General features: G+C 31.4%; 1 protein-coding gene across 1 annotated transcript; it reads right to left on the bottom strand.

Moving 5' to 3' along the window:
• Window positions 1–1,639: 1,639 nt before the first annotated feature.
• On the bottom strand, window positions 1,640–4,833 carry LOC110019869 (protein SMAX1-LIKE 3). The gene is made up of 3 exons (XM_020717731.1): window positions 3,468–4,833; window positions 2,813–3,008; window positions 1,640–2,711 (listed from the first exon to the last, which is right to left on the bottom strand). Exons 1-3 carry the CDS (start codon window positions 4,607–4,609, stop codon window positions 1,668–1,670), a joined length of 2,382 nt encoding a protein of 793 aa, XP_020573390.1. The 5' UTR covers window positions 4,610–4,833; the 3' UTR covers window positions 1,640–1,667.
• Between the last annotated feature and the right edge of the window lie 9,253 nt (window positions 4,834–14,086).

Below are 14,086 nucleotides of genomic sequence, written 5' to 3'. Positions count from 1 at the left end.
AATTTTAAATATTGCTAATAATATATTTAGCATATATCTTTATAACTAGCTTGATGCTAATAATGGATCATTAAGAGAAAGAGTCATAAGATCTTTTAATACTCCAATAAACCATGCATCTAGTTACCCAACATTACGTAATAAATGATGATGTGCTAAGACAATTTAAAATTTGATCGGTGTAATGCTAACTATAAGAGGGTTTCCATATCATAATAGTTGATATTTTTTAGAAAGTAGAATACAATGCCTAAACATCATCTAAATTTTTTTTTAAATTGTTAAGGATATAAGATCCATTACAATTTTAGAAAACCTTAGAAAGAGTTGCTTTTATGATATAAAAGTATAAGTCAAAACGTTGATTATGCTTAAAAGGGTTTTTTTTTATATATTTAAAATGCTTGAATGAAATAAAGAAATATTTTCTTAGCTATATAACCAACTAGCAGCTTGTTAGGTTGATAGAAATCATTATTCAATCTGGCCAATGAAAGAAAATAAAATAAGTTAAAAGGAGATTCTCCCAAGTATTTTAAGATCATAAGTTTTACAAACTTTTTCATCCATTTGTGCATGAACTTTTTCTTTACAAATGTGGATCCATAGATAACAACGTGGTTAATTTATTAAGCCTCTAATTGCATAAGCTAACATTCTCCCTAAAATGATTTGAATTAATGTAAAAGTTTATAGTCTCTCTATTTGTTTTCCTTCTAATCAAGCTTCCCTTCAGATTGTTAATGAATGATCTATCTAATGTTTCAAACTTCAATAGTCTTGTTTAACTTGCGGCTAATTTCTCTTTAGAGGTTGTTCTTCCATCCCTTTTACTTATTTAGGATAGTGAATTTATTATTTCATTATTGATCACATAGATCTGAATAAGAATTATTCAAAGCTTGATATCACATATACTCAACCAACTTCTCATTATATTTGTAATAAGGTTAATTATAAAGAAGATTACTCTATAAATACTTATGAGAATTTCAAGGAACCTACATTTAAAATGTGAGAGAAAGAAGAAGAAAGATTATGAAAAGCATTCTCACATCATAATCACTTTTATTTGATACCTAAATAATAATAAACCTTTTGAACTAGAAATTAACAACGAATAACTTCTCATTTTTGTGTAAACTTTTTTAACTTTTGTATCTAAGTTATATCTATATTTATGTTATTTATTCTTATTTTTATAATAGTAAATTTTTTTTTTAAATTTTTGTTTGATTTGATTCTTTTTTTTACATAGACAACTTCTCGTATATTTTAGGGAGTCAAGCTTCTTTGTAAATTTCTTTATTAATAAAATTTAGCTTTTGCCTAAAATGTTGAACACTATTATTAATGCATTGTGATGAAAAACATATAGTAATTTATATTAGAAGGAAAAAAGAAAATAATTCAAAAAATCAAGAAAATATTAATTTAAATAAAGCATGTTATCTGCATTATTATGAAACAAAATTACATTAATAAAACTATCTAATTTTATTTTTTTCATCCTCTTTCACATAAGTTTTAACTTTTCTCAAGTATAATAGTTCACAAAACATTCATATATCTCATTTCAAAATTCACAACAACAAATATAAACAAGAGGTAACACTCTTAGCAGTTCTAAATCCATGAATTCAAACAACACAAAAGTCATTAAAAAATTAAAAATCCTCAAGCTTTTTAAAAAAGAAGGCTCTATCAACGACACTTATGAGTGTCTCACTCTCCCCAAAACACCACAATTCAGTTGATTCATTATCCATAGCACAAAGATTCAAATCCAGACAAAGATATGAATCATTCTCCTTCTCACTTACCTCCTCTGCTTTTCCTTCTTCTCTCTCAATTTTCTGCTTTATAGGGGGAGAGCAATCTCTTGATCTTGAATCAAAAGCTTCACAACTTAATATGATAATAGCATCTTTGATCGCTACTTCTCCACCTTCTAAGCTCCAAAAGCTTCCTCTCTCTATAGCACTTTTGATAGCAACTTGAGATTGAAAATCCACTTGCTCTATATCTTCCACCAAGAAGACTCGATGAGGATTCTCTTTCATGGCTTGTACAAGTTTCTCAAGGAAACCTTGGCTAGCTTCTAACCTAGACCTCTTGTTCCTAGCATCATCAGTTGAATCAGACTTAGTTGACGAGGAGTTACTAAGTCCTACTGCAAAAAATCTCATTTGGTAACCAAAAATTAAGCTTGCAAGCTCCCTAGCAATCTTCTCTTTACCTTCTGTGTCACCTCCTTGGAAGAACAACCAAGTGTCTTCTTTGTCCTTGCTCTTCATACCTGCTCTACACTGTAGTATTATGCTGGCTATTTCAGGGATTATTGTCTTCTGCCATGGAACTTTTCTCTCCAAAGCATTGCATAGAATTTTTAGATTCTCTGCATTTAATTCTTTGAACTTGTATTGATGCTCCAAATCTATGGTATTAGCCGTAGAAATTAAATTAGGGTTAAGAGAAGAAGAGTTGGAAACAGGAAAAGGAAATGCTCGAGAGCTATTATTGAATTCTCTATTGATGCCTTCAAATAACCATAGTTGGTTTTGCTTCCATTGATGATGGCTTTGATTCAAGCTTATTGTTGTGTTATGATGATTGTAGGAAGATATGGAAGAAGAAGGAGAAATTGAAGAAAAATGTAGTGTAATTTCTGATGTGTGGCTTTGAACTCTATTGATTGAGTTGAGATAATCCTGCACAATAAAAATCAAATAAAATAAAATTCATACTCTTATAGCCTTTCTTATCCAATTAAAAAATTCATGCATTATTTAAAGGTTTTAAAATTAGTTACCAGATCTTTAGTATCTTTCTTGTTATTTTCCTTATAATGTTGTAGCCATGAAGGTAAGGTCGAGGCAGTCGAAGCTTGAGCATCTTTCTCAAATTTTATAGGGAAATTAGTGCAACAATTGAGATGATTCACAACTGCATTTTCTAGAATAGGCCAAGCTCCACTTGTACTGCTTTTGTTCAGACTTTCTGTATCACTGTAATAAAGGAAGAGTAGAAAATTCCTCATTTGCTCAATCTGCTTTCTTTCTTTAGCAATTTTAAAATTTAATTTTAAGTTTTTTTGTATAAAAAGAATACATAATTATAAGCATAGAAGTATGTGTACATTTATTAATCAAATAATTATACAAAAATATTTTCTTCTTCATACTAAAATATGAAAGGAAGGGTCAAAAAAGAACTCAGAAAGTAAAAAAGAAAAAATAAAGAGAGTTGGATCATAAACTTTTCCACATTAAATAAGTGATGCTAACTTTCTTTATAGATTCAGAGCAAGTTAGCACATCTAGCAAGCAAGTGCATAGATTTCAACACTATCATTTGAACCAAAATCTAACACTTCCAGTCACATGAATTGGAGAACCTTAAATACATAACCATATATATAAATCAAAATTACCATGAAAAATATAGACAGAGATTATGAAAATTACCAATTATGGCAATTGAGACTCAGCTCTAAGCTTCCAACAGGAATAGCAAGAGGTTGCAATCCCCATACAATCTCCAGCGAAGGATTTCCCATCTTGCATTTCATGTAAGTTTGATAAGTAGAAATTCCCATTAACCAAAACCTTCCTCCTCCTTTTATACCTCCATCTTCCCCTCCATTAATACCAGAGAAAACCAACCTTCCTATCTCCATAATCACATGCTCCACAGGACAATAAAATGCTCCACTGGCCTCATAACAATTAGCTCTAAACTCTGCAACCCACTTTATATCCTCCAAGTAAAGCACAACACCTTTCCCCACACAACAATTCTTCATCAATAAACACTTTAGCTCACTTATCTTCTGCTCCACCTCTCTTTTAGACATCCCACTAAAGGACAATAGTGGAAGTGTTATGAATTGCAAGTTTCTCATAATCTCAGGCACTTGTCCTTTATCAACTCTTTCCATTAATCCCTTCATAACACCTTCAATACTACCCAAACACTCCCCAACTACAACTATGCTCCTTTTCTTGCTACTTATGAGGCATTCAATCAAGCATGCTATGTCCTCATCAGTCTTTTCCGGAGTGTTTCTCTTAGGGTCAGGGTTAATATTAGAATTAGGCTCTAAAGAGATGGCATGCTCAACGTTGGACTTTACCTGAGTGCTCGAGAAGCCAGCCTCGCGCATGACTCGGCTAACGCTGGGATCATCTAAGATGGAAACGATGAGTTGTTCGAGCTCAATCTTGACGGAGAGGAGTGGTTGCTGCTGGTTTTCAATAGAACCGCGACGTTGGTGAGCTTGGGCACGTTTGAAGGCTGCGATGAGAGCGTTGGATAGGGAAGGAGGGTGTTGAGGGGGGAGGAGTGGAGAGGAGGAAGAGGCGGCGGGGAGACGGTTGAGGGCAACATTAAAGCATAACTCAAGGGCTTTGCATTGAAGAGGATGGGAGTGGGATTGAAGGCAGGCAGAGCGAAGGAGGCCGGTGGAGGAGGAGAGCATGGTGTTGGCGACGTGGAGAGGGGTGACTTGAGCGTGGCCGCGGCGACGGGCGAGGCTTATGGCTTGCTTGACGATGGCGGCGGCATCAGGCGTGAGGGATTGGTGGATGGAGCAACCACCAGCTCTCATGTTCTTAGTCTGAAGGTAGTAAGTGGGAGAGGAAGAGGAAGAGGGAGAGGGAGAAAAATCGTTGCGTTGCTTTTCAAGTGTGGAGGGGTTGGTGGTCTGGATTATCAGAGTGAGGTTGTGAGGGAAGGAAAGAGGAGTGAAGGGGTGTGGATGTATTTTGAGGGAGTGGAAGGCTGCTTTTTGGTGTAGTTTGCTTTATAAGGGGGAGGCTGGTGAGGAGTGTTCTTTTCTTGCATGGGAGGTTAAATCAATGGTCCAGACTCCATTTTTTTCTTGCAATAGAAAGTGGAATGCATGTGCTGACAAATAGGATCAACGGACCCGCAGCTTTGCTAAGCTCCTTCGTTCTCCACATATCTCTCTCTCTCTATATATATGTATATATATATTCATGTGACAAAAATTCGATGCACTGACACAATGATATCTGATGTAAATATAAAATTTGGTTTGAGGTTGGAAGTGTTCCAAGTGTTGATCTAGCACTTATAAATTGATGATTTGTCATCAAAAGAGAGCTTATAAATCATGAGTCTAATTTTTTAGTGTGTGTGTTTATGTATGTATATCAAAAATATATCATCATGAATCTTAACGAAAACTGACGGTAACAACAGTGTCTGGCGGCAGAATTTACCGACCGATTATTTTCCATACTGACGAAGTCAAAAAAATCCATCCAACGAATCAGGAGCCGATCGACAGCCATGAACTTTGAATCCTTTCCTCGTCATATCAACCTGATTGACCGGCTTATCTAAAGCACAAACCGATCAACAGGCTCCACCTACTCGAAAGAACTCACCAACGAGGATATTCATCAACAGGCTCCACCTACTCGAAAGAACTCACCAACGAGGATATTCATCTCATATATGAAAAATACTAAATTAATTAGCCCTTACTATCTTATATAAAATAATGACATAAATGTAATCTCACTTCTTTACCCTCTGTGTCTATACGCAGGGGGCGTCATTTATCGAATAAAGATTACACATTCATATCGTTCATCGTTGTGCTCTCACTATTCTTCCCTTTCCTATAACGCTCTATTCCTCTGGAGTACATGTCTTCCAGATAATTTTGCATTCAGCAGTGTGTATATATATATATATATATTATATATATAGAATACATTCATGCTAAAAAAACTTCCATATAACCTGGTAAGACTGGTCATCTCTTCACTGAATTGCTTGTTGTTAACACTTCTTTGGCTTTCTGCCCATCTTTTCTTTAGTAAAGATAGTGCTTTATGCTCCACTTTGTCTTATTATCTCTAAAAGTGAAACAAGAAGATAACATAAATCATCATCACATAGGAATGTTATGCCAAGGAAATATTATTGAAAATGTTCTAGATAGATGACTAGCTCTTGTAATGTTAGCATATCACTCAATGAAACACATAATTTATTTGAAGAAGATTGGATAAACAATTTGCTAAATTTGTTAATTGCTATTGATCAAAAGCTACAACATAAAATCTAAGAAAATATATAATTTTCATGCATATAATTTCCCAGCAAAATATGGAAGAATCTGTAAAACAAATGGTTCATTGCAAAGATCAAACTTTTAATTAAAAACCACTAAAATTAACATAAAAATCTTAATTTTACGGCTAAAAAGAATCAAGAATTGATCTTTGCACCAAAACAAACCCATAATTACATTTTCTAAAACTTATTTGCAGCAAAAATCTGATCTTTTCAGCAACCAAACTGCTTCGTTGGCAGAGATCAGTACTCAAACGCTTGTAGCTTTATCTGCATTTCCTCTTCTATGAGCAAGAAATTGTTCAGAAATTCGTGCAGCAAAAACATAAAAATTAAATTTTTTTTTTTTTTTTCAAAAATACCTTTTATATGCTTCTCTTTTCAAACAAGTTTCAGTCACAGTCAAAAGTCTTGATCCCCAGATGGTCCAAAAGATACCTAAAGGATCTCTTCTAATAATTAGCATGATAAAAGTACTTGAAATTGCTACAAAAGCTGTGCTTCAAGGCACAGAAATACTGCAAAAGAATTTCAGTAATTAGATCCTCACCCTTCCCTCCTTTCTCATTCCTAACGGTTACCTGCAATTTGAAAGTTCTGTTACACCAAACAACTGAAGCTTCAAGCATAAAAAAACAAAATTTTCTCTTATTTTTTTTATTTTTATGCATTTTAAACCTATAATTTCAGATTATGACATGCTTTAAACTAAAGGCTTTTTTATAAAAGCAAGATTAAAAGCATTAAGTGACATTATCTGATCAAAAGCTCCCCTCATTTAATTATTCCACCAAATTGAGCTTCTTTGATTTGCATGGTTTTATGGGGCCATGTGATCAAAAGCATCACCTTTGCTGACAAGAAATAACCATAAGAGAAAACTTTAATTTCTTAGCCCTTATAATTGAAATTGAGGTAAATTTCTAATTTTTCAAATGTTGTTAATATTTTATAGAAAAGAAACAAAAGGTGATGGAATGGTCTTCGCCTCTCTCCCTCTCTTTCATCTTTTTATAAAGACTTTGAGAAGATCAAAATAAGAAGGAGCATTTACATACACACCAACTAAATCCTTTGTATTTACATATCAACTTCATTTCTTACATTTATTACCTTCAAAATCTTTCATCCCTGGTAAAAATATTATCCTTTTAAATTTTAAAAAGTGAAATACACATTTTCATGCATAGGTAAGGTGACATGTATTTAAAAATTCATGTTTAGATGTTAGAGACACAAATACATTCGAATTAAGTGGTATATATGAACATAAAAGATAGTAAATCACACCAGTATTTAAAAAACCTACGATTGGGGCATTTAAAAGTGCTATCGTGCGGTATACAATACTATTGTTTTGACTCATCTCCTTTCATACAAATGAAATTATTCTTTAATATTTGCTTATAACCGACAAATTATAGATGTCGGTTAATATTTGATTATAATCTATGGATTATCCCATCAAATATAATTAAAAGTAGTCAGAAAATAAAATATTATTGATAAATAACGGTATATGTTGTAGTTATACCGTTATAAATAACTAAAATAAAAAAACATTCATAAAATCATTGGTAATTATAAAAAAATTTTCAACGTGTAAAAAGTTGTCAGGTTTTCCGTTGGATTTCACGCTTTTTTCTATAGAATATAATCCCCTCGATTTGATCACCCTAACGCTAGAGTACTTCACCGGCCCTAGAAGCTTCACCGACCACCCTAATGCTAGAGTACTCTCAGGCCCTATTGTTAATTCTTAGTCATAAATTATACTAATCTCAAATGCCGATTTCCCATGCGCTTGGCCCCATGATGAGAGCCTGCACCATGTGCCTAAATATTCGAAAACCCAGAGCCACTGAGGATTGAACTCGTGACCTGAGGGGACTTACAACGAACCCCGCCAATCAACAGGTCATGGCTTGCGGCGCGCGCACACACACAGACATAGATATATATATATATATATATAAATATAAATTAAGGGTGCAAAAAAGTCGAGCCAAGCATGAGCAACTCTCTGCTTGAGCTTGAGTTTGATTAACTAATCATGTTCGAGCTTGAGGTCGAGCTTTATTCTACGAGTTTACTCTCTGCTTGAGCTTGAGTTTGATTAACTAATCAAGTTCGAGCTCGAGGTCAGTTTGAGCCGACCGACTTGATTAATATAAGAGAGAGAAAATAATATTAATTCAAGCTAATGTTATAATAAGATGACAAATATAGTTGACAAGTGTGAAATAAATTACATGAAATCATTTTATATAAAATATAAAATATATTTTTAAAATAAATTTAATTATTTAAAAATAAAGTTTTGTGCTTGGCTAACTTACACTTATATATGTATTCCTCTCTCTCGCTCCCTCTCTCGCTCTCTCTCTCTCTATCATAATTTGAATAAGTTTTGAATTAAATAAAATTAATATTAAATAATTTTAGTTTAAAAGCAATTAAATTTGTGTGAATTTAAAATTTATGTTACCGACCATTTGGTTGTTGGGCCGTATACTAAGAACATTTTAACAATAAAAGCCCATTACACATCCGACAGCCCATAAACTAATGGATCGTCGTACCCGGTCCAAGTAAAATAACAACAAACACACATTCTGAATTATTGATTTTTAAGACATGAATTTATTGTGTATATTGATTTCTGAACAAGATTTTTTTAATTATATATTATGTAATTTTAAAACTATTTTTTAAAATTTTTAATTGAAAATAACAAAAAATATTAAAAAAAAAACTAATTATCAATGGCATGCTTTAAGATTGGTGCTAACTGGGGGCAGATTCTTTCATGCAGTTGAGTCACTAAGCAATTTGTTTGGATATTTTGGTTTGAAGTATATATTTAATAATAGATAGTTATCTATGGCTACATTTATCTTTCCTTGCATATAATTTTTGGTTTATGGTGTAATATTTATAAATTAATTGGAAGTTATGAAACTATGTGTTTTGAGTTTCGGTTGGATGATTGTAAGGAAATTTATAGAACGCGAGTTTGTTAGATTGGTAACAAGTCGTTAACAATTATGAGATGTACGTTCAATTTTAATATATCGTGTCGATCACGTCCCTTCTAATAAAATGATCTCATTATTTAGAGGTGAGAGAATATAATATGGTGATGATACATTTTTGCCCCTGCTTTTATAAGGGTTATACAGGATATTATAAATATTTTATATATATGCGCCTAATGCTCAGATGCTTTCTGACTCGGTTGGCTGAGCTAGTATGGCTTCATTTCTGGTGGGGCCGGTTTGATTGGCTGGGCTTAGTTGGTGTCGTCATTCAACTGAGCACGGTTGGCTTTAGGTTGACATGATTTGTTCGGTTGGCTAGGCTGGTCGGTGTTGCCAATCAGCTGATCTATTATGGTTGTCGAATCTCTATCCTAGGTGAGGTACTCTTATCCGCAAAGCGACATTGGACTATCGAGCTGAGAATGAATTACCAACACCTGATATATATCTAGCTCCTAAACGATGAGAACCTGAAGGGTAACTATAAGTCTCTTTATTGCATTATTAGTTATTGTTCTCTAATGAGAAGTCCTAGATGTGCCGCGGAATGGTTAACAATATTATAGGGCTGCATCTTTTCCGAGATCAGATAACCGGAAGGTATGTTGCTGCTTTGGTCGGCATTTTTGTAGCGGTTGACTTGGATGCTTATTTGTGTCCTTTCTGACCAAACGTCTCTAATTCGTTTGCCGTCAATTGGCTTTAGGCTTGCTTGCTCTGGCTCGAACGATTACAACCGATTGAATAAGTGGGCCTTCTAGTCTTATGTCAGTTGACCCTCTTTTATCATACTATAGTCATTATGAAGCATTAGATCTCCTCGAGATCAGCTGTGACACAGTTTTGATGTACAAACATACATAAATGTGTCATAACATCAATAATGAAATGTTGTAACAATTGCATCAATTTATATGCAGCTCATCAATAGTCCTCGGGCGTGAAATATCATTTCTTATTTAACTGCCACTATTCAAATTAAACACTTCAATATATATGTATGTATGTATGTATGTATATATAGCTTACATATATTTGTTTGGAATTTTATAATGTTATGTCCTAACCCATAACTTAAGGGAAAAATATGGGTTACATATACACCTAAATTAGGGTTTCATGCATATTTAGAACATAAGTGCTAATTTACATATCTAACAGCTAGGTTTTATTTTTCATATTAATAAAACCTAAGTTTTTTTATATCACGTAATAATATTACAAATTTAATTTTTAAAAAACAATACATAGATGAGATGGTAAATATGTAAAAATTAAGAGTTAGATTTTAGACATGTAAATACATAAAAATTGTTTTAAATGTATGTAAATATCCCAAAAAAAAATTCACAGGAACAGAAAGGACAAGTCATATATAAACTCAATTACAAATAATTTACAATTAATTAATTAATTAATTAATTAAATTTAAATATTTAATGAGTAATTGTTGATAAATAATGGATTTGGACATCATAGCATCAATTTTATTTTTTATTTTTTATTTTTCATTTATTTTTTTTTAAATATATTTAGTTTGAATAATTTATATTTTTTTTTATTTTAAACATCAAATTAATTTTCTTAAATATTCAAAACATCTAAAAAAAGTTTTGTGTTATTTTATAAATAATTAGATCATTCAAATATATTTTAGTTTAATAAAAATAAAAAATAAAATAAAATGAAAATAAAAAATAAGAATGATCCCGAACGACTTATTAGGACCCATTTAGCATCATATAGTTTCATTTTTTGTTTTTCTATTTTTTCATGTATTTATTTATTTAAATAATATTTTTGGTTATATATTTTTTATAAATTTTACTCAAAATACCTAAAAAATATATTTGAATATTTTAAAAATAACTAGCACAACTAAATATGTTTTAATTTAAATTAAAGTATAAACTAAATAAAATTAAAATTAAAAATAATATCAACAAAAGTGATCTCAAATGCCCTTTTAGGGTTCAATTCATTTCTTCATGAGCAATTTTACTTGAGCCCTATTAGTAAAGCCTATAAGGAGTTTGACGAAATTAAGGTCCGCCTCACCAAGGCTCAATAAGTGGCTCGTGAGCTAAACTTAATGAGCTAATAAGGCAAGCTTGCGTTAGCCTCAACTCTACTAGTTAGCACGTGAACCAGCTTGTTAAAAAAAAAAAAAAACTTAATATTGAATATACTCAAAATATATTAAAATTTCAATTTTTTTTAAATAAGTATTTAAAAATAATATTTTATATTTATAGCAAAATAATTTTTCATTCATCTTCTAATTATTCATTTTACTTGTCATTTTGTTAAAACTGTAGCTTGAATTAATTTTGTTATATCTTTTTCATAAAAAAACAAGTTGGATCGTGAGTCAGCTCGAACTTGTAGAATTAAGCTCGTGTTTAAGCTCAAACTCAATTAACTGATAAAGCTCAAGCTCAAATCGAGTATTACTCGAGCTTGACTCAATTACCATAACTTGGAGCTTTCAATAATGCTCATGCATTTTCGTTATGTGAACTTAAAGAAGGCAACTCGTTTACGCAAGTTTTATAATTTATATCAATTACATTTTATCAATATTTTTATAATAAAATGATTAACTTAAATTGGTAGAATTAATTTAATTGAATTAATTAATATGATTATTTTTATTGCTTAATTTTTCAAATAAAAATATCTCATCTTATGTGTATTACTCTCAATTTATTCATTTTTATGCAAGATTTTGCATAATGTGATGGTAATAAAATTATTTATCATTTTAATTCATGGATTATTATACTCCTTTTCTAATTAATTTCATATTATTGCCTATTTAAATAGAGATTGGGTTGGAGATCAAGCAATTGCATTGACACATAACATCCTATATTACCAAAGGAAAAAAAAGGGCATATTAATTGATATTTCCATTACATAAAAGCAACCATTTACTTCAAACACTCTACCAGACGGTTCGCACTGATCCCATTAATCGTGTCATTTTCTTAACACGTCAACATCTTAACTACATTGAATTGAACAATCTCGACTTCATTGGATTCCTCTTATTGAGTCACTTGATTTAACTATAAACAGGAAGATTTTTTAGATTATTTGTCTTTCAATTAACGTAACGAAGCTTTCGATAACATTTCAAGTATTTGATCTAGTTTTATTTGGACTCATCGTGGATCACTTTCACCGACATTAGACTTGTATTATCAAAATGCTCTGCTTAAGTACACATATATTGAAATTAGAGCCTAGAAAATCCTGAATTTTAATTTCAAAAAAACTTTCGTCCAGAATGTCGTGAGATTCGTGCATGATCATATGAACTTCTCGATAACCTATGAATCATCGTCATATAGAAGCAAAAAATAGTCACTCTCTTAAGGACGGGCAAACGTATTCTTTAAATAAATTAAATTTAAAAATTAAAATAAATAACATATAATTCAAAATAAATTCATATGTTTAACTATCATTAATAAATTGAACAATAATTACATATGATTTAATATATTTTATAATATATAATAATATTGTATATAGTATTATTAGGAATCAAGTCAAATACTTCTTTCTCACTACAAGCTAAATAAAAAAGAGTTTTTTACAAATAAATGAGCTGAACTAATTTCAAAAATAAAGTTGTTAGAATTAATAGCTTTGCTTTAATTCTTTTAAAATAAATATTTTAATTTATAAATTAATTAGATTAATCTTATGTATTAAATTCAAAAGACTATTTATCTACATCTTTAATATCTTTTTCATAGGGTTAACACTTGCCCACCCTAGGCATATCTTGGGCCCACCATGGACCCAACCCCAATTTTAGCATGCCAAGCATGCCAATATGGCTTAATTACATAATATATACATATATATATATATATGAAGAACAAATATGAGCATGGTGACATGAGCAACAGGACACTAATATGATAAAATGATATAAATATAAAAGTATGACACATGCCCTTGGATTATTTTATATTTATTAATTATTAATATAAAAAAATATTTTTTTCTATTATTTGTTATTAATGACATAAGCATTGTACCATATTGTAACATATATGTTTAGTGATGTGAATGAGTGGAGTCTAGCTCGAGCCACTCTCAAGCTTGAGCTTTAGTCTATGAGTTGGAACCGGCTTATATTAAAAATAAAATAACAATCTATAAACTTTTTTAATAATTTTAAAAATTCAATTTTTATATATTTTAAGTATATTTTTTTATTACTTAAAATATTACTGATCGCACGTCCAGACGACGGTTTGGATACAGTCAAAATTCAATTTTTATATATTTTAAGTATATTTTTTTTATTAATCTTTTTTTAAATGAGCTGACTCACGAGCTATGAAGTCGCGTCAGGGTTGGCTTTAACATGATCTGTTAGCTCGTCGAGCTCAGTTCATAAGCCACTTATCGAGTTGAGCCCGAGCGGGCCTATGAGTCTGTGTTGCTCGCTTACAACCGCCAACTATGTATTCGCCTTGACTCAGTAACTTTTAAAAATTGAAATAAATATTTTTTTATAAATAAAATATTATAATTAATAATGCTTAATGCTTATGTATTCAAGCATTCACAAAAAATTTTAGCTCCCATAATTATAAATTCTGAAATTTATGATTTTTTAAAATCATGAATTTCAGAATTTTACATTTCTTACGAAATTTTAACTCAATTCCAATATATGAGGAGAATGTGTTCCACGAAAAAATTATTATGTGTGGCTGATCGCACGTCCAGACGACGGTTTGGATACAGTTGAGCTGACATGTAGACCATCCACACCATCTATTGTGAATGTAAGTATAACCGAATTTGCAGACGACGGTCTGGACCACACCACACTTCAAGCACAAGACGTGATGCAATCAACGTAGTCGTCAGAATGTCCAGACAGACAAAATATTTTCTCTCATGAG

The sequence above is a fragment of the Phalaenopsis equestris genome, unplaced genomic scaffold, assembly GCF_001263595.1.
Source record: "Phalaenopsis equestris unplaced genomic scaffold, ASM126359v1 Scaffold000084, whole genome shotgun sequence".
Classification (NCBI taxonomy): domain Eukaryota; kingdom Viridiplantae; phylum Streptophyta; class Magnoliopsida; order Asparagales; family Orchidaceae; genus Phalaenopsis; species Phalaenopsis equestris.
This window is presented reverse-complemented; position numbering and strand designations above follow the sequence as displayed.